The sequence below is a fragment of the Ambystoma mexicanum genome, chromosome 3q (assembly GCF_040938575.1).
Source record: "Ambystoma mexicanum isolate Mex_15411 chromosome 3q, UKY_AmexF1_1, whole genome shotgun sequence".
In the NCBI taxonomy this organism is placed as follows: domain Eukaryota; kingdom Metazoa; phylum Chordata; class Amphibia; order Caudata; family Ambystomatidae; genus Ambystoma; species Ambystoma mexicanum.
Window position 1 is genome coordinate 186,330,980 of NC_090926.1, and position 19,091 is coordinate 186,350,070.

The following is a 19,091-nucleotide window of genomic DNA, read 5'->3' on the forward strand; positions in this document are numbered from 1 at the left end:
AGCATTGCTGGGCTCTGTAGCTTGCCACTGTGTTGAACCTTGATGTGCTCTCTAGCTTGCCATTGTGTTGAACCTTGAGGTGCTCACTAGCTTGCCATTGTGTTGAACCTTGCTGCACCCTTTTGTTTGCCATTAGTGTTGAGCCTTGCTGGCCTGTATGCTGAACTCCTCGTTATTCTGAAGTCGCCACTACTGTTGAATCTGAGTGAACACTAGCACTAGAACACAGCCGTGGTTGTATCTAAGGGAACAGTGAGATGTATGGTGAATAACTAGAGAATAACCACTGGGTGCAACTGGGATTAGCGCTCCCAATTTAGCCAGGATGTCCTCCACTGCTCTAAAATTACTGCAATCGGCAGATAGCCACCTCCTAGAGCCCAGGCGTCTGTGAAACTTGCCAGCTACAGAAAGTGCACATTGAAACTTACAATACAGCCATGGTTGAACTAGATGAATGTTGAACAAATAGCAGCTGTACAATCTAGCTGTATTATTTGAATAAGGCCACTGCTGAATCAAGGTGAATTTTTAAGAGTATAGCTACAGTTGAGAACCCACGTGCATTCCCACAATATACCCACTGTTGAACTCATGCGAATTACAATATAGCCACTATCAAAACTAGGTGAATTTCTACTATATAACCACTGTTGAAGACAGGCAAAACATCAGAGTATGGCCACTGTTAAATCTAGGTGAACTTGCACAATATAGCCACAGTTGAACTTGTGTTAATTTACAATACAGCCACTATTAAAACTATGTGAGTTCAGCAATACAGCCACTGCAGAATCTAGGAGAAATACGAGTATGGCCACTGTTGAGTCCAGATCAGTTCAGAATATAACCACTGTTGAACACAGGTACATTTACATTTCAACCACTGCCTAATCTAGAAAAGTTATTAGAGTATAGCCACTGTTGAATCTGGATGAATAACCAGGGTATTACCACCCTGGCACTAAACCACAGTACACTGTTCCCACAACAACCCTTAATCTGACTAAGATACCAATGACTCTTGTGATGAATCCGGTGGAGTCATCACTGATTCCCTGGCAGTATCCTCCTCCCATGTGGCCAGGGGACTTCAGTCGCAATCTGATCCCTCAGAGACGCAAACTACTGATGAGTCTGCTCAGAGCCATTGGGGACCATGGGCATACCGACACGCATGCAATCAAGTGAATGTGTTATGGACAATGCTCAAAGGCAGTTTAAATACAGACAAAACCCAATGCTAAAGCAATGCCCAAAAGGAAGAATATTTAAATACCGACAAGATACAGTACAGCAACAAATCTTGAACAAAAACCTATGCATGAGATGTCAATGTGGGAGCAAGCTGGAGCAAGTGTTGCCCTAAGTAAACATATTGAAAGACAACAAAGTTGATGCAGCCGTGGCAATGTGAGAAGGACAGTGCAACCAATAAGAAGTCCTGGTAAAAGGAACACACCAGGCAGTTGACATCTGGAGAAATATACCTGGCAGGGAAGTATACCAGGGCATCTTCAAAACCCCAGAGAAGGATTCCTGGAAAGGGGGTATACCAGTTGTATAAAGTCTCTAAGATTGCGGCAACATACCTGAGGATCTAGAAGTCTATAAACGATGTCCTGGCAACCAAATATACCAGGTATTTTACTGTTAAAACTGTCGGAAGATATCTGGAAGGGGGAGTACACCTGGAGATCTGAAGAACCCATTAACTGATTCCTGGCAGAGAAGTACACCAGGAGTTCCACCAAAGTTGTAGAGGAAAGTTTAACCATGTTACAAAATACCTGGCAGGGAAGTATACCAGGGAATTTGAGAAGCACATGAAAGTAGTCCTGGCAGGTAGATACACCAGGCACTTGGAGTTGTACAAAGACTTAACACTGTGACAAGGTACCTGGCAGGGGAGTATACCCGGAGATCTGAAGAGCCCACAAGAGGTTTCCTGATAAAGGAGTACACCAGGAAATATGACAAAGTACAGGAGAAGTTATAGAAAGTTTATTGTGGAAATTATATAAATAAGAACTTTATGAATTCAGTACAAAGAAACCAAGGAAGCGTTGGATTTCATGGAATGTATTGTTTGAGCAAGAATGTTCTGAATCTAGTTTAAAAGAATCAAAAGAACTGTTGGATAAGGAGACACGTTTGCCACCCTACCTAAATATCAAGGGGAAGGGAACCAACATTTTGGATACAAGGGTTTCTCTTTGGAAAACCTTTTCTGTTGAATGCAGCTTTATATTTTGATTATTAACACTTTTTGCTAAACATAAATCGGAAATATTTCCTTGCAACATCAGTTGTTTGTTTCTATTGTGAGGGTCAGATTAGAATGTTTTGGACACAAGGACCGTTTCTAATGACTTCATACAGACTGATCTTGAGTCTTAGTTTCCTAGGCAGGGAAACCCTTCTTTAGGTTAGGGTTAGGAAGGTGTTTATTCAACCCATTTCTGTTTAATAAGAATGTTTGACAATAAAAATATCACTACTTTGTGTCCGCCTATCATTTCTGACCCGTCACACTCTAGCAGCGGTGGACCCCACCACATTGAAGTGCATTTCCTCCAACAGAACAATTCAGTTGTGAGACTGGTAACAATCAAGAATCTGGCCACCGAAGGGAAGGCCACTGCCTCTGTGATCTGTGCACAACTAATAAGCTGCAGGACCCCAAAAGGAGAAATAAGCACACAGGACCCCCACAAGGGAAGAATTAACCACAAGACACTACAGGGAGTTCTTCGCCACTAAGGAACCTAATAAAACTATAAAAGCCCACTAAGGGAGACAACAGGAGGAAAGCATGAACAACACTGATCTAACCAGGAAATAACCAACCCAGGAGTGCAATCTCCCATGGAAGACGCCAGAACATAGCTCAACCGAAGCACGAAACAGAGCCCATCACCAGTATCCATAGCGAGTTGGACCACACCAATCCAACGAGAACCCGGGAAACTGTCAAATACACCCATCAAATTGGAGTCCAGCAAACAACCTAGCCAAGAGGGCATCCACCTCTGGAAATACGCCAGAACATAGCTCAACCCGAAACGGAGACTACCACCAACAGCCATAACACCACAGCAGAAGATCCCATCGCCTCCTCCAAGTAATTAAAGACTTACAGGAGGACACACGGCCATGGAACACAGCAAAAACCCGACCCCAAATCAAAAGCACAGACCACAAAAATGCTGCAATAAAAGAAAACCAAAGAAACCAGAAAGGGAAACGGAAAGGGAAAAAAAACACACCCCAAAAGGAACGGAAACCTTCAGCCAGTACTCAAAACACCCAGAAAACCCACAGGGACAACGCTAAACGGACGGACGATACGGACCAAGAAAAGAGTGAACATGGAATACATGGTGTCCAGTGATAAAGTTGCCTGGGAAATGGCTGACAGGGAGCGGCATTTCCCAAAAAATACACCCTCATTAAAATCGTACACTTTCCCCAAATATTCTACGATGGGAGTTTATAATATAAAATTATACCCCTCCTACAATATTTGGGTTATGATTTTAGGGGTCAGGAAAAAAGAAAAGTCACCTACCTGATGTCTTTTTCTGTGCAACAATATCACATTGAATCGAATACATCTCACTCGACCTGTCCACCTATGACTCCAACTCAATGGTAAACAAACGACAAACTACCCACAAGCAGGAACACAAACAAACCTGGACTCCAACAGGTTGCTTAACCAAACACCCCAAAACAGCAAACACAACACTGAAAATGTGTTCATTAGGACCCCAATAAGAATTATGGACATACTTGAGTACACTACCAACCACCCTACATCACCAACGACTGGAATAAAAACTACATGTAGAAGCAACCAACAAGAAGGTACCAGAAATAAGAAACCCTGCTATCAACTTCATTAAACTCCTTGTGCGGGAAGGAGGGGGGGACGATAACAACAATTTAACTGAATAAGGCTAGGGACTGGTACAAGCGTTGTCCTACCTTAGAGGTGCTAGTGGTGGTACCACCTGAGATAGAGTGAGTAAGAGCGCAAGGGAAGAGGGCGGGTGACCGACTGTGGGGATGTTGCATATGGATGGGCTGTTGCAATGGAGTGAGGTTATGGAGGGAGGGTGGTTTTTGCGAATCTTATTGGCAATCATGAACGACTGTGATGTTTTTCCTGTGTTTCATTTTCTATGTGAAACTGAATAAAGAGTGTTAGGCAGAAACCTGTGCGGTTCCCTCTGGGACCACTGCAAAAGATTTAAAACTACAGGTGTTTGGCAGTAAACCCACTTGGTAGCAGTCTGTACCAATGTGGTAGCTGTGGCTGAGCAGTCAGACTTCCCTCAAGAAGAGTTGGGCAGTATACAGAGTATTCACAATAGGTCAAAAGAATACAGTAGAACAAGTAAACACTGACCAGAGCTTGGTGTAAAAGAGATATAATTATTTATTTAAAACCACATCTAGTAAAACACACAGGCACTAATATTAAGCAGTTCAAAAACACGGTCACTAAAAGATATACACTCCCTTAAAAGAATATTAGATAATTCTTAAGTAAAGCCCCACTTATTTTCAGACAGCGGTGAGCGCTTAACGCAGATGACACTCTAATAATTCATTTTAAAAAGGGAGAGAAAAGCAGGGTATAAATTGAAACAGATCCTAACACTTTCACAAGAACACAACAAGAGAGGAAGGCAAAGTAAAACCGTGAAGTTAGAGTTCAGAAGGCCGGCTCCACTTTAAAAAGAGTCACTGGTCTTAGAGCTGTGACAAATTCAGGGATTGTGTCCCCTTTCCACAAGGTGGAGCCACCCCATTTGGGACTAGGGAAGTGAGACCGCCAAGCTCAACACCCCTAAGGGACACGACAAGTGGAATCCCACTGGGGCTGACCTTCTCTTATAGGTCAGGCAATCCCTAACTCTGATATATGTTGTCCTGCAGTCTATCAATAACCTTCTAGCTTTGTTGGTTAAATGGGAGTCAAATTCTGTAATAACTCGCAGCTCCCTACACAAATGGCCCAGAGCAATGCCAGTGGTTAAGATTCATTCTAAACCTTCCAGCCATCACCTCTTTGTTTTTGCTTTGTCACCCCGAGTGAAACGGGTATGCCCAGACGTGGGTCCTGTGCCTGCTCGGCCTAGAGACCCAAGCTACTCCTCACTGATGAGGGCCAACAAGGCCGAAACATATTTGGGGATGCTTGTGGTCTCGTGCAGAAGGGATGTGACCTAGCAGTTCGGGCTGGACTGCCCCTTTTGGGGTGGGGCCAAGCCTGGTTTCCATATGGTCTTTCCCCTTCTGTAATGGATTGGCAGGCGAAGAACGATGGTCTGGAGGGTTGCCCAGAGCAATGCCAGTGGTTAAGATTCATTCTAAACCTTCCAGCCATCGCCTCTTTATTTTTGCTTTGCCATGATTTCTGACCCTGTCCAGGCACCCTCCTCACCTCGGGAATGAGAGCATGATAGAGACCCACCCCTATGTTGTACTATCTTTATTTTGAACTGTGCAATGCGGCCTGGAACCCCTTTTCTCATAAAGGAACATAATGGTGGGATCAGAAAAACAGGCACTATTATCATTGTTTTGACAAAGGGCCTTTTTTTAAACCTTTGTTAAAGTTAAGCTCTTTTGTTGTTTAAAGTTTTAGGGACAGAAGTCCAATTAGAAAAGGTTTCTGAACTGCAGACATTTTTTGTGGACATCCTGTCAAGTACTCCTTTAGACCCTTTTTCATTTCTATTACAGTAGTGCCGAGAAACATAGGAACGGATTAGTTTTGGTTGTTAAAACTAAAGAACCACTTAATCCAAAGATGCCACTTTATCCTTTTGGGTAACCCAGGACCATGTACTCCAAAAGGGTTGCAGTGGAGGGGGACTACAGTAGAAGTTCCCCTGTCCACACAAATAGCCAGAGGTCCTAAAAAGTAAAGGAAAAAGCAAAATGATTTGGGGAACTTAAGCCTCAACAGAACTCCTAAAACGGATTTCTATCCTAACAATGTCCCTGACTAATTCTTTTGGACGCCAGGAACTGAAAAATTCAGCAAGGGCAGTGGTTCAGACATGCGTATGGCTGATCCGTTGCCCTTGATAATTTTTCAGTTCCTGTGTACAAAGCAGAAATAGGAGTCTTACTTGGGCACTGTAAGTCACCTCTGAAAGATGGGGCTTATGGATTTAGAATCTGACAGCCCCTAGTCAGAAAATCAGTTTGCTGCACCCATGATTCACCATCATTTCCCCCTTTTTTATCCAGCAGGTATTTTTAAAAATAAGTGTAAGTAATCGAGATCAAAAGATCTAGAGCTTGACAAGACGGGTAAAATACAGACCGTACTTCTAGCCATGAAAACCTCCAAGGGATCTCCCTTGCTCAAGATTTCCCAACCTAAATCTCCTGTATTTAATGTCTTTATGGATACTTTAAATACTGTGTGTTGACAGTTAATTCTTCTAATGATTGTAATGTTTGTTAAAGGATTTTTAAAAATTGTTTCCCCTATTTTTTTGTCTAGATAATTAACTTCTATATGAATTTGCTGATGGAACGGAGCAAAAGGAAAGGATATCCCAGAGTCCATTCTTTCAACACGTTTTTTTTCACAAAAGTGAAAAGTGCTGGATATCCTGCCGTGAAACGGTGGACTAAAAAATTTGACATTTTTTCCGTCGACGTAGTTCTAGTGCCTATTCACCTGGGAGTGCATTGGTGCTTAGCGGTGAGTCCTTTATTTCGTAGAAGTCTAATTATGGAAAAATGCATTTCACATGGCTAACAATTTAACTGAACTATTCCAGCTGCACAATATATAATTCACTTTTTTGTTTTCAGTTAAGTTGGCTGCTGATGACTGCAAAACACATATGATAGGGGGGCGTGGGGGCATTAAATTGCCATACTTTGAGATTTATTTCCAGCTAGTCAATTACAATATGTGGCTAGGTGGTTATCAGATGACTGAACACCGGTGTCTCGATTACTGAAGGCGGAATGTGCCCCGTTCTTTCTGAAAGAATGGATTTGGTTGCCAAGGTCACAACAAAGAGGGTGCACTAGAATGTTAGAACTGGCTGGGAGGATATGGCAATGAGCTTGCCAAGCTGTGGAGAACCCTGCCCTGTGTTTCCCACAGATACTGTTGGTAGAATTGTTTGGGGTGGATGAGCAACTACGGAAGTTAAACCGGAGACATTTGGAACCAAATGACATTGCAACGTTAGGGGATATATGGTGGTGGATTTCGACACGCTAGTAGAAGACACTGGTCTGTACCGGGGCAATATATCACTTATACCAGGCTGGTGTGGATGGTAAAGGACACATGGGCAGAAATAGCGCTGGAAGGTCAGCCCGACACGGTCATAGAAACAATATATGACGTGTCAGATGGAGGACACAAGGTCTCCCAGATTTATGAACTGCTCATGTCCAGGGTGGGTAAAGAGGTGCTTCAGTTAAGATGAGACTGGGAAGAGGAAGCCGGGGAGTCTATGGGTGACGGGTTGTGGGTGGGAGTCCAGAGGTATCACAAACAAGTGTCTAGAAATGTGAGATTGCAGCAGATCCATTTGTATATTACCCATAAGGGCGTACATGACCCCTCAGAGGATTGCACGATTCAAGAATGCGGAGATACAAACATGTCCTAAATGTGGAGAAGTAAATGCGGGAATGATACACATGTTCTGGGCATGCCCTGAAATAGTGAGATTTTGGGGGGGAAGTAGCCCACTGCTTGAACGAGAAAGGGATTAAACTGGAAGTGGAATCTTTGTGGGCGTGCTTGGTGGGAGGGTATCCCAGGCCACGCAAGATGAAACATGTGAGTAAACTTAAGAACTTGGCCTACATACTGGCCAAGGGCAGAATTGCCATGGGCTGGAAAGCTAATAACAGACCAAGGGTGGAAATGTGGTGGCACAACCTTCGGAAATGGGTGGATGCGGAGACAGCGGTGTGGAGCGAAGCAGTTAACGGAGGGGGGATGACAGAGGAAAGACATTGATGGCTTGGAGGCAATTAGTGGCCACACTGTTTGGCCGGCCCAGACCGGCTCAGGAGAGGATGACTCCTTGTCAGGCGCAGAAGTGGGAACACCTTTAGAGGATACGTTAGAGAATGGTGAAGTAGAGTAGGCTCAGGTGGGGGGCGGGTGGATGACAGTGGCGATGGACACATACCGTCGTTGCACCTATGACTGTTGTTTGTTTGGTGTATTTTGGTTATTTGTGTTGTTAAAATCAATCAAAATTATTTTTTTTTAAAAACCACCTTAATACCTTTTAAGATTGTATAAATGAAGTAAATTAATCAATTGTTATAATTATTAATTTGTTATGATAATGCATATTAATAACAAACTTGAAAAGTGAATAAATTAGGGGGAGTTTATAAAAAAAAAAGTTGGCTGCTGATAGTTTGTCTACTATTGTCATAAGAATCTTATCAGAGTTTATCTAATTCAGCGGTTGACTATTGATTTTCCCTAGATTGTTGTGGAATCAATGTAGGACAGTTTTATATCACTTGCCATTTGCGCCAGGTTTCTTAACATTAACACAATTTTTTACTTTATCATTTCTCTCATACTTTCGTGCCTTTAGAGCATTTGTAAACCTTAAAACGTGAAGTTGGCAATTTCACAATACTCCTAATGTCTATATTTTTGGTGAATATATGTTTAAGTTGCTAAAGTCACAATATTTTCCAAATGCCATTGAATGAAAATGTCTATAATGTTTCATATTTTAAAAACAACTAAAGTTGATGAAAAAGCCACAGGAGAATGACTCCCTTCTCCTGTGAGCTGGTTCTTCACCAGTATTAGTTCAATATGGTTTTTTTTAAAAAACGTTTTCTCTTTGATTTAAATGACAGTTCTGATATTGGGTTCTTCCAAGTTTCAATCATCATTTCTGCTTGACCACTCTCTCTTCTTCATATACTTTTCTTGTTTTTATTTATTTATATTTGTCATTTCCTCCTCAAAAGACCTGTCTAGTCCATTCTCTGTATTCATATTTAATCTTTTTTCCTCACTTTGAATATTATATCTTAACTGGGACAAGTATGTAGGTTCCAGTAATGATTCTCATTTCCATCTATTCTTCTTACTTTATTTTGACTGGGACGAGTATGAGCGTTACAATAATGACTCACTCTTCTCCAGCATGGGGTCTGGCAGGGATTCACGTGCTCATGAATATTCCCCATCATCAGGCTGGGAATCCTCGATAAAGAAAAAATCTGTTTCAGTTTCGTTTCTGAACTGTCTTTCTCCTAATAACCAATCACTGATCTCTGGGTCATACTGCCCCCAGCCAATGACTGCCCTCTACGTAAGCCCCACCTCTGGCAGCCATCTTCAGATTTTTACTGCACGTTCAACTGTTGGGAGTCCTTGTGCTATAGCTCTCGAGCTTTTACTGCATTTTGCGATTTATTATTATTTTTTTTTTTTATTTTATTTATTTTTTTCTAAGAGTTTGGCTCTTTTTTATTCGGTCACTTGAGCCTCAAGCTCCATCGATCCACCTTCCGATTAATGGGGACCCGTTGTCAGATTCTTCAGCGCCCCCCCAAGGGCCAATTTCATCGAGTTTTCTTCTTGGAGGATTCCAGAAGCTTCTTCAAGACATAGGCCGCGTGGACATGGTGGATGAGAAGAAGGACTCGGCGCCTCTTTTCAAGGTTTGCCCCGGCCGCAACCGTCTTTTCGGACGACAGACATTCCCTGTGCCTTTACTGCCTGCACTCAAACCCGACGCACGTGGAGGATGACTGTGCGTCTTGTCAGGAGATAGTACCTCGCATACTGAACGATCGGCGCAGGCGCCTCAATGAGTGGCCAAGGCCCCTGCTCTGGGTAAGTCCCGGCATCATGCCTCCCTTGCCCAGAAGAAGAAAGTTGAGCGGTCTTCTAAGACCTTTTGAGGGCACCCCTCCTGTGGGGGGCCCAAAATAAGGCTAAGCACCATGAGTCCACTGCCACTGGAAGCGCCGTTGCAACGGGCTCCGCGGTGGCCAGGGTGAGTACAGCATCTCCAGCGCCTTCGACCACGAGTCAACACTCAGGATCTTCAAAGAAGAGGAAGTCGGACTATCTGGGCAAGCTCTTGGAGAAGTCCCAGTCAGGCCCTACAGAGAAGGCCAAGGGGGAGCAGGGCTCAGACCCTCCCCCTAAGGTGAAGACCTCGGGCTCGACCAAGGCCGTGAAGGCCCAGGTACATCTGACGAAGGCCCCATCCATCGAAGGAGTGGTGCCGAGGCGGAGCCGCAGGGCATGACCCCGAAGGCAAGAAGGCCGAAGGCAAGATTATCCCTGCCTGCCAGAAGGGAGTCCTCTTTTCAGCCCATTGAAAAGACACCAGAGAAGATGCCTAACATTTCACCGAAACCGTCTCCCTTGGTCGCAGAGAAGAGGGGGGATGGTAGCCCTCCAGGGCATGGATATCTCCTCAGAGGAGGAGCTTACCAACCTCCAGACCTTCCAGGAGGAATTATGGGTCGAGAGCAGGCCCTACGAGAAGGATCCCAACGAGGGCAACGACGAGGAGACTGACAAGGAGCAGCAGAGCATTGAGGGCCTAGAGGACCAGCCTAAGCCGCAAACGCCCTCGCGTCTGTCGCCACAGCCACCTCAGCAACCACCTGGGGGATATCTCAGTGGACATTCTCACTGCTCTGCATAACCTATGTTCTTTCGATCGGGACGAAGATGCCTCTTGCGCCGCCGACCCCACCCGCGCCGCCGGGACCATCGGGGGAACTACCATCCAAGAAGAGATTGACCCCCCCTCCTCCTTGCCACCCTTTACCTCCCTCTCCCCAAACCCCCCTCCCCGAGGGACGCGATGGATCCAGACAGTGATGACGGGCACTGGCATGGATGACGACGGCAGATTGGGGGATCTCCTGTCTCCGCCTCCCAGATCTTCACCACCCGACGAGATAGGCTTGTTCCACGCCCTGATTTCAAGGGCCTCGGAGCTGTTCCAGCTTGACCCTGAGGTGAAGAAGAAAGCGGGTTTCCTTTACCAACACCGCAAGGTGAAGAGGAAGACCGTACTTTGGATGACATTTGGGACGAGGGGTTGTTCCTCATGAAGAACCCTTCCTCGGCCCCGGCGAAGAGGGACCGTTATGAGAACAAATGCAGGGTGCCGGACTCTGCGTCCAAGTGCTTACAGTCGCAGCTGTCTCCAGACTCTGGTTTCGGCTGCGGTCAAGAAGAAATCTTTGGACTCCTCGTCGGCGGCCACCCCCCTGCCCCAGACAGTGAGGGGAAGAAGTTGGATGCCATGCGCCAAAGAGTTATCACGTCGGCAGCGACGACCATCAAGGCCACAAACGCCCTCACCATTGTGGCACATTACGACAGGGAGCTCTGGTTCAAGATCGCTCCCCTCCTGGACTTCTTTCCCGACGACAAGAGGGCAGAAGCTTTGGAGATCCTACAGGAAGGCGAGGTAGCATCGGACAACGCCATTACAGTAGCCACGGACATCGCCAACACGGGTTCCGCCAAATGAGCAACAGCGTTTTCCTTCGTCGGCAGGGCTTGCTGAGAGACACTAGTTTACGCCAGGAAGGTGTTGGACATGCCCTTCGACGGGGACAACTTGTTCGGAAAGACCGTGGACGAGTCTCTTCGGGCCATCATGGCAGACACTGATATGGCTCGTGCCTTGGGCACGCTGCAGTAAAACGGCCGTCCTTTCGGACTTCTGGCAGAAAATCCCAAGGTTCTTCCAAAGGATTTGGTGGGGGTACTTCGTCCTACCGTCAACCCTCCCGCTCGTCGGCCCAGGAGACCTACAGGGGCTGTGCCAAATCTGGAGGAGGACGTCGTTGCCGCCAAGGCCCCCAAGGCAGCGATTCGACATCAAAACAGGATTGAACCGGTTGTGGCGTCGGGCCCCTACCCGTGCACCCCGGTGGGAGGCCAACTGGTGAACTTTGTCAGCGTGTGGAAGACCATTGGGTGCTGGACGCTCTCGCCCACGGACACACACTGGAATTTCAATGAAAGTATCCACGAATACCACCAGTGGCCTGGCAGTAAAACCACGTCCCTCAGCTGCTGCTGGAGGTGCGGGCCATATTTATAGAAGGGCGCGATAGAGCTCGTCTCCTAGAGGCTGTGGGGCTTCGGAGTGTACTCTTGTTACTTCCTCATCAAAAAGAAGACCGGCAGATGGAAGTCCATCCTAGACCTGTACATCAGGTCCCAAATGTTCCGGACGGTGATTCTTCTTCATGTTCTATGAAAGCTAGAAGAAGGGGGATTTCCTGTCGTTGCTGGACCTGGAGGGTGTTTACTTTCACATCCCCATCAACAAGGGGCACCACAAGTTTCTTCGCTTAGTGGTTCAAGGGCAACATTACCAGTTCAAGTTCCTTCCCTTCGGATTGAAGTCGGCGCCAAGGGTTTTCACCAAGTGCCTGATGCCGATGGCGGCACAGCTGTGTCTACGAGGGATCCACGTATACACTTATCTGAACGACTGGCTCATCCGGGCAAGCTCAAAGGACATGGCCGTCGACCACACAGCGAGGACCATCCGGCTCCTGATGGATCTGGGGTTCTCGATAAACTATGCAAAGTCCTGCTTGACTCAATCGCAGGATGCGCTGTTTCTGGGAGCCCGACTCAACAGTGTCGTGCCTGGCGTCTCCATCGTAGTAGAGGATAGCAGTCATCTTAGGCAAGGTACAATGGCTGTTGGCCCTGAAGATCGCAAGGGTGAGGTGCATCGTCTCTGCTCGGCATGATGTCATCATGCATGTACCTCATTCGATTGTGCAGGCTGCGGATGCGTCCACTACAGGAGTTCCTCGACGCCCGCTGGATACAAGCGTCGGGAAGCTTTGAAGACAAGATCACACTCGACGAGAGTCTGTCGAGCGATACAGTGGTGGGGAGTTAGCGCACATCTGTCTGGCGGTGCAGATTTCCAGACCCCGCCTTACCAGGAGACCGTGACGACAGACACCTCCCTGGAAGGACAGGGAGCTCACACCGGGAGCCTTCACACAAGAGGCCTGTGGCTGCTGGAGGAGTAGGCGTTGCACATCAATGTTCTGGAGCTGCGGCAGTGTGTTGGGCCCTAAAGTCTTTCCTTCCGTCCCTCAAGAGCAAGGTGGTGCGGGTCTTCACGGAGGACACCACCACCACCACGTTCTACATCAGGAAGCAGGGGGGCACCAGGTCCCCGGTGCTATCCAAAGAAGCGCAGGAACTGTGGCGCTGTGCCATCGCCAAGGGGATGTTCCTCATCCTGTTTCACCGGGCAGGAGTGAAGAACACCTTCGCCAACTCCCTCAGCAGGGAGCTGCGCTCTTACCACAAGTGGGAGCTCCGGCAGGATCAAGTGGATTACTGTTCTTCATATGGGGCAATCCCCAGTTCAATCTATTTGCGACAGCGATGAACACCAAGTGCCGGAGATTCACCAGCAGATTTCTCCAGCCAGGGAGCATGGGGGACGCATTCTCATTCCCCTGGGATGGCCTGTTCCTATATGTGTTCCCTCCGTTGCTTCTTTGACTAGTCGGTCAACTCAGACGTGCCCGGAGCAGAATGATCCTCGTCGCACCGGCGTGGCAGAGACAGATAAGGTACCTGAACCTTCTCGACATGTCAGCGGCCCCTCCAGTCAAACTTCGGGTGGTCGCAGATCTTCTCGCCTGGGAAGGAGGCGCAATGCTGCACCACAACCCAGGGTCGCTGAACCTGGAGGTCTGACTCCTGCAGCGTTAGAATTTGGGGGCTACGATCTCCCAGCAGACTGCAAGGAAGTGCTTGCCAAGGCCAGAGCATCGTCCACTCTTAAATGCTATGGACATAAATGGAAAAGGTTTGCCGTTTGGTGCCGTACACAGAAGATCGAGCCTCTACGAGTCACAGCTCCACAGGTACTAACGTATTTGCTGTCGTTGGCCAAGGCTGGACTGGCCCATGCTTCCATCAAAGTTCATCTGGCAGCTATCTCCCGCTACACCAGATCTCCTGGACGATCATCCTTGTGATCTCATCGATTGGTGAAGGAGTTGGTCAAAGGACTATTTTGTTTGTTCCCGCCGGTGAAGGCTCCAGCCCCGGTGTGGGAGCTCAATGTGCTGCTTACTAGGTTCATGGGTCCTCCGTTCGAGTCTATGCATTCGGCGCCCCTGAAAATGTTGTCGTGTAAAACAGCTTTTCTTGTGGCCATCACCTCTGCATGACGAGTGGGCGAGATCCAGGCCCTCTCTTATAAACCACCTTATTTAACATTCCACAAGACGAGGGTAGTACTGTGGCCGGACCCTTCCTTCATGCCAAGGTGCCGTCAGACTTTCATCTAAACAAGCCCTTGGTGTTACCTGTATTCTTTCCGACGCCTTCGTCGCCGGCTGAGAGGACTTTGCACTTGCTGGATGTGGCTACAGCGCTGACGTTCTATGTGGACCGCACTAAGTTTCTGGAAGATGTCGCAACTTTTTGTGAACTTTGGCCCTGTGAACCTTGGGAAGGCCCTCTCAAAGGCTTCCATTTCCAGGTGTCTCTGCGGCTGCATCACCCATTGTCACTGGTTGGCTAACCGACCGTTGGCTGGCCGACCAAGAGCCCATTCGACCAGAGCGATCGCTGTAACTAGGGCGTTCCTGTCTGGTGTGCCCCTGTTTGACATCTGCAGGGTTGCTACGTGGAGGTCGACGCACACCTTCACGAAGTTCTACTGCGTCGACAGGGATTCCAGGGAGGAGTCCAGAGTCGGCCAGGCAGTTCTGCGCAATCTGTTTGCTTGAAGGTGAGCCTGGTGAGGCGGTATGAGATGCTTAATGTTGAGATGCTTAATGTTGATACTTGCCACCTCCCGAGGTTGTGCATGTGTGTACTGCTATGGATTCTTTATTCATGAGCATGTGAATCCATGCCAGACCCCATGCTGGAGAAGGAACAAGTTACTTACCTGTAACTGTTGTTCTCCAGCATGGGTCTGGCATGGTTTCACATGCGAACCCTCCCACCTACCACTCTGCATCTCTTTTCTTGGTCCTGCTGCCACTTTACGTGCTACCAAATATGAAGATAGCTGCCAGAGGAGGGGCTTAGGTAGAGGGCAGTCATTGGCTGGGGGCAGTATGACCCAGAGACCAGTGATTGGTTGTTAGGAGAAAGACAGTTCAGAAATGAAACTGAAAATTATTTTTTCTTTACCGAGGATTGGCAGCGTGGCGTGGAATATTCATGAGCATATGAATCCATGCCAGACCCATGCTGGAGAACAACAGTTACAGGTAAGTAACTTGTTCCTTCATTTACTCTTGTTACTTCATCTTCACTGGGACAAGTAGGAGTGTTCCAGTAATGATTTTGGGTCTCCTGCCTTACCCGTTATCTTCAATGTTCAGGCACAGTGTCACTGGGGCTGGCTGCAGGCTGGTACCTTTGTTCGCAGTTGTTCAATAGCCTTCTCGATTCTTCAAATATATTCCCCATTTGGGTTGTCGGTTCCTCTTTCAATTGTTCTGCTTTGTACTTCCTTCACAGAAGTGGTATTGGTGTTGTTTATGGATGCAGTGGTCACCACTGCTTGTTTCTGGTCACGTCGCCACTTAATCTTCTCTCAGGTTCAGAATGTTTTGCATTTGGTTCGCTTCTCTGCGTCTCTCCTCTCTGACGCTGCACATCTGGAATTTCACCTGGTCTTCCCTTCTGTATCGGGCACAGTGTGTCCTGAGATTCTGCAGCATTCCTCAGCGAGCTGTCTTAAAACACAGATACAGTTTGGCTGGAGTTTGAAGGAAAAATTGGCCCCTGCGCTATCAATCAGTTGAGTTGGTGGTTCGATATGTCCTGCCGCCTATAACCTGGTTTGCCTGAGAACTGAGAAAGGTTCCAAACGTTATTAGGACTAGGTGAGTAGTCAAACCTTGTTTAGTGATGGCGCTGGAGCTTGGTTTACGATCATTGTTTTCTTGCTTTTTGGTTGTAAATAAGTTTATTGTTGTTTCTAGTATATAGCCAGTTGGTCTGGCCTGATATTCTAGGTACATGTGAGAAAAATGCCAATACATGTTTCGACCAAAGTCTTTGTCAAGGCTGTCCATAGGTGGTGAGGTGGAAGGGTGTCAGTGACATTGTGGATGCATACCGGCGCAACAGTAAAAGGTCATGCATAGTAACCATACAGTATTAAGAGAGCACAAACAGTAAGTGGTGTGTGAGGTGTCATGGTGGTGGCAATACGAGTTTGGTTAGAGGTACATAGGAATAAGCATGTACACATTTCAAGTCATAGCATTTATTCAGCGATAAGGTACCAAGGAGAGAGAAAGGGGTGGAGGGAAACCGAGTGGAGAGTGTTTAGGTAAAAAGGGGCTGATAGCTAAGGTAGGTGCAAGAACTTGTACAGGTTCTTACCAGAGGGCATGTGGTGGGTTATCCTTCTTAGGAGTGTCTTGGCCTGGAGCTTTAGAGCAGTGTCCGTTCCTTATAGTCGGCTGGTTAGCCAATCTGGAGGGTAAGGGCATCAATAATCAGAGGGGAACTGGGAGGTGTGCAATGCCACAATCTCTTGCATTTATTGGGTGGTTGAATAGCAATGCGAGGTGATCAATGTGGCACTGTTGCCTGTGATGGGCCAGTGGTGCCAGCAAATAATGTATGGTGAGTTGGGCAAGGCAACAGAGGCAAGGGCATCTGTTGGGCTGGTCATGGTTGTAATCAAGAGTGTATCCTGGAGGAGTGGTGGTCTGGGTGAATGCTGGGGTAAAGGTGTTGCAGGCTGGCTCGGGTGAGTGCAGGTGCTGAGATGGCTAGTGGTTAGGACCTAGGTGTTAGTACGCCTGTGAAACGGGGTGATTAGCAGACTCAGTGACTCTAGCAAATGTAAGTCGGTTCGTAGTGCGGGTTTGGTGTGAGGGGTGGTGGCGCAACGCCTGCTGGCGGGGTCTAATAGTTGCTGACTGATAAGTTGATTATGCAGCATGTTGTGGAGTCCTGGCAGACCCGGGAGCTGGTGGGGTCCCTGGCGTGAGTGTGCGAGTAGTGCCGAGGCTGGGTAGGGGCAGGCATGTGGCTTTGTTAGCAAATGCCTAATCACATATGTGTTGAGATTCCAGTGTGAGTGGTAGGCGAGTGGGCAAAAGGAGTCCCGCAGCCTGGTTCTGGATCACCCTGAGCCATGGGATGCCGGGGTGGCGGAGGGGCGTATGGCCATGGTCGGCGAGGCCAGTATGTTGGGAAGGTCCGCAAGGCTAGTCTCCATTCGCCAACATGCAGGGGTGGCTCACCTGTGTCAAAGGTGGGTAGAGTTCCATTCGTTCGTCGTGGTAAATACCGCATGGATATGCGGCGAGTGCCATTAGTATAAGTAGACTGGGCTAGCTGATTGGACGGTATGAGAAAGTCTGTCATTGGTCTAATGTGCGTCATGAAGGAGTTGGTGATTGGCTGTTGTGATGTTTGCAGCCATAAACAACTGGCGGTTGCCGTAATCTGTGAGTGTTGGGAGGGCCGTCATGCTTGCAAGGTGCCAAGTCCTAGGGTGGGCTAAGGGATTTTCAGGGATCAGTGGTCTCCTTAAAGGGCAAACAGTTTGGAGGCCGTCAGGGAGGCAAGCAGCCTTGTGGGGTGCCAATTGGATTACTGTATAGGAGGTATTTAGTGGAGCCGGGGGGCTCCTGCGGTGGATAACGTCAGGCAATGGGTCCGGGGTGGCACATGTATGTGCCTAGCACTCACTGGGTATTGGCCATGTATCCAGGTGTATCAGCATCTGGCGAGTGTCGTAGACCCTGCTCAGTGCTAGTGGTGGGTGCTGAGGGTCAGTCCTCTTGTCAAGGATGATATGGGGGAGCCCTGGGTCGTGAAATTTGTGGGTTTGGAGGGGTAGGCTGAAACGGTAGGGTTCCGAAAGGGGCTAGGAGCGTGGTAGTTATCCCACAGAGACTGCTGATGCATAGCTGATTGCCCGGCTGTGGAACCAAGGCTAGAGCTGTTACATGGTATTGATTATTATCCTCTATAGGAACGGAGATCAAGGTGCTGCTGTCAAGGTCAGTGAGCAAGTTGGTGTACCAAGCACACTTGTTGTGGCTGGCCTGTGGGTAGTGTCCGTTAAGGAAGAGGAGATTGTTGTCAGGGTTGGCTCTTGTGTGCCTGTTGGCGGGTAGGGGGAGGCGGGTGAAGCAGTTCCCGGGTGTTATACGCTGGAAAGTAACCATGGCCTCCTGTATACGCTCAGCTATTCATGGTTTGAGGTCACTGGGTTTTGAGTAGGTTGGGGTGTGGCAGTGGTGTAGAGATATGGCGCAGATGGTATTCATGGAGGTCATGAGTAGGGGGTAGTAGGTTGGGCGGTAGCAGAATTATTGGTTCGAGGGGATTGGGTTCTCTGACGTATTCCATATCTATGACAGTAATCACCACAGCTGTGCTGCGACGGAAAATCTTTCGGCTCCTGTGTCGATGACGTCCATACGCCGCCCTCGACGACCTCCTCCGACGGCCAACGTCACTGGATGTTATAAGTAGGATGCACGACGCCCGTAGCCTCAGTTCCGTTTTTTCCTCGAACGTGTTCGCTTCGGAGATCTCGGCGCGCCTCGAAACTTTGGAGTTTCTGTTCTTTATCGGTTCTTCGAACCTGTTCGTTTGTGACGTTATCCTTCGTGATGTCTACCTAGTCTTCCACCTCGCGTCCGGGCTTTAAGAAGTGCAGGGACTGTGGGTCCAAGATGTCGGTGACGGACTTGCACGATGCCTTCCTCTGGTGCCTAGGGGAGGCCCATGACACGGATGACTGTGTCGACTGCCAGTCGATTACGTCCAAAGCCTTGTGGGAGCGCAAGAAGAAACTGACGGTAGGTAAGGTGTCCAAGCCACGGAAGTCGAGGTCTGCGGGGCTTTCGAGGGGCGACCCTCAGCATCGTTGTTGGAAGTCCAGTGTGTCTCGGTCCCGGAGTAGGTCCCGCCACTCCTCTGCCTCTTGGAGGCACTCCCGGAAGCGCCGTCATCGGTTGCCTTCGCCGTCCTCATCCGAGGACTCCGCCCGTTGGCGGGTCGCTTATCCCACCAAGCATGCGAC

General features: G+C 48.1%; 1 protein-coding gene across 4 annotated transcripts in view; it reads left to right on the forward strand.

The window, feature by feature from the left end:
- The window catches only part of SENP1 (SUMO specific peptidase 1), a 1,568,779-nt gene that overhangs the window by 1,077,616 nt on the left and 472,072 nt on the right, over positions 1 to 19,091 (forward strand). For all 4 annotated transcript variants that reach the window (XM_069653453.1, XM_069653456.1, XM_069653457.1 and 1 more), the window contains one exon: positions 6,530 to 6,733. In XM_069653453.1, the coding sequence (XP_069509554.1) occupies positions 6,530 to 6,733 (204 nt within the window). The remainder of the gene's footprint in view (positions 1 to 6,529; positions 6,734 to 19,091) is intronic.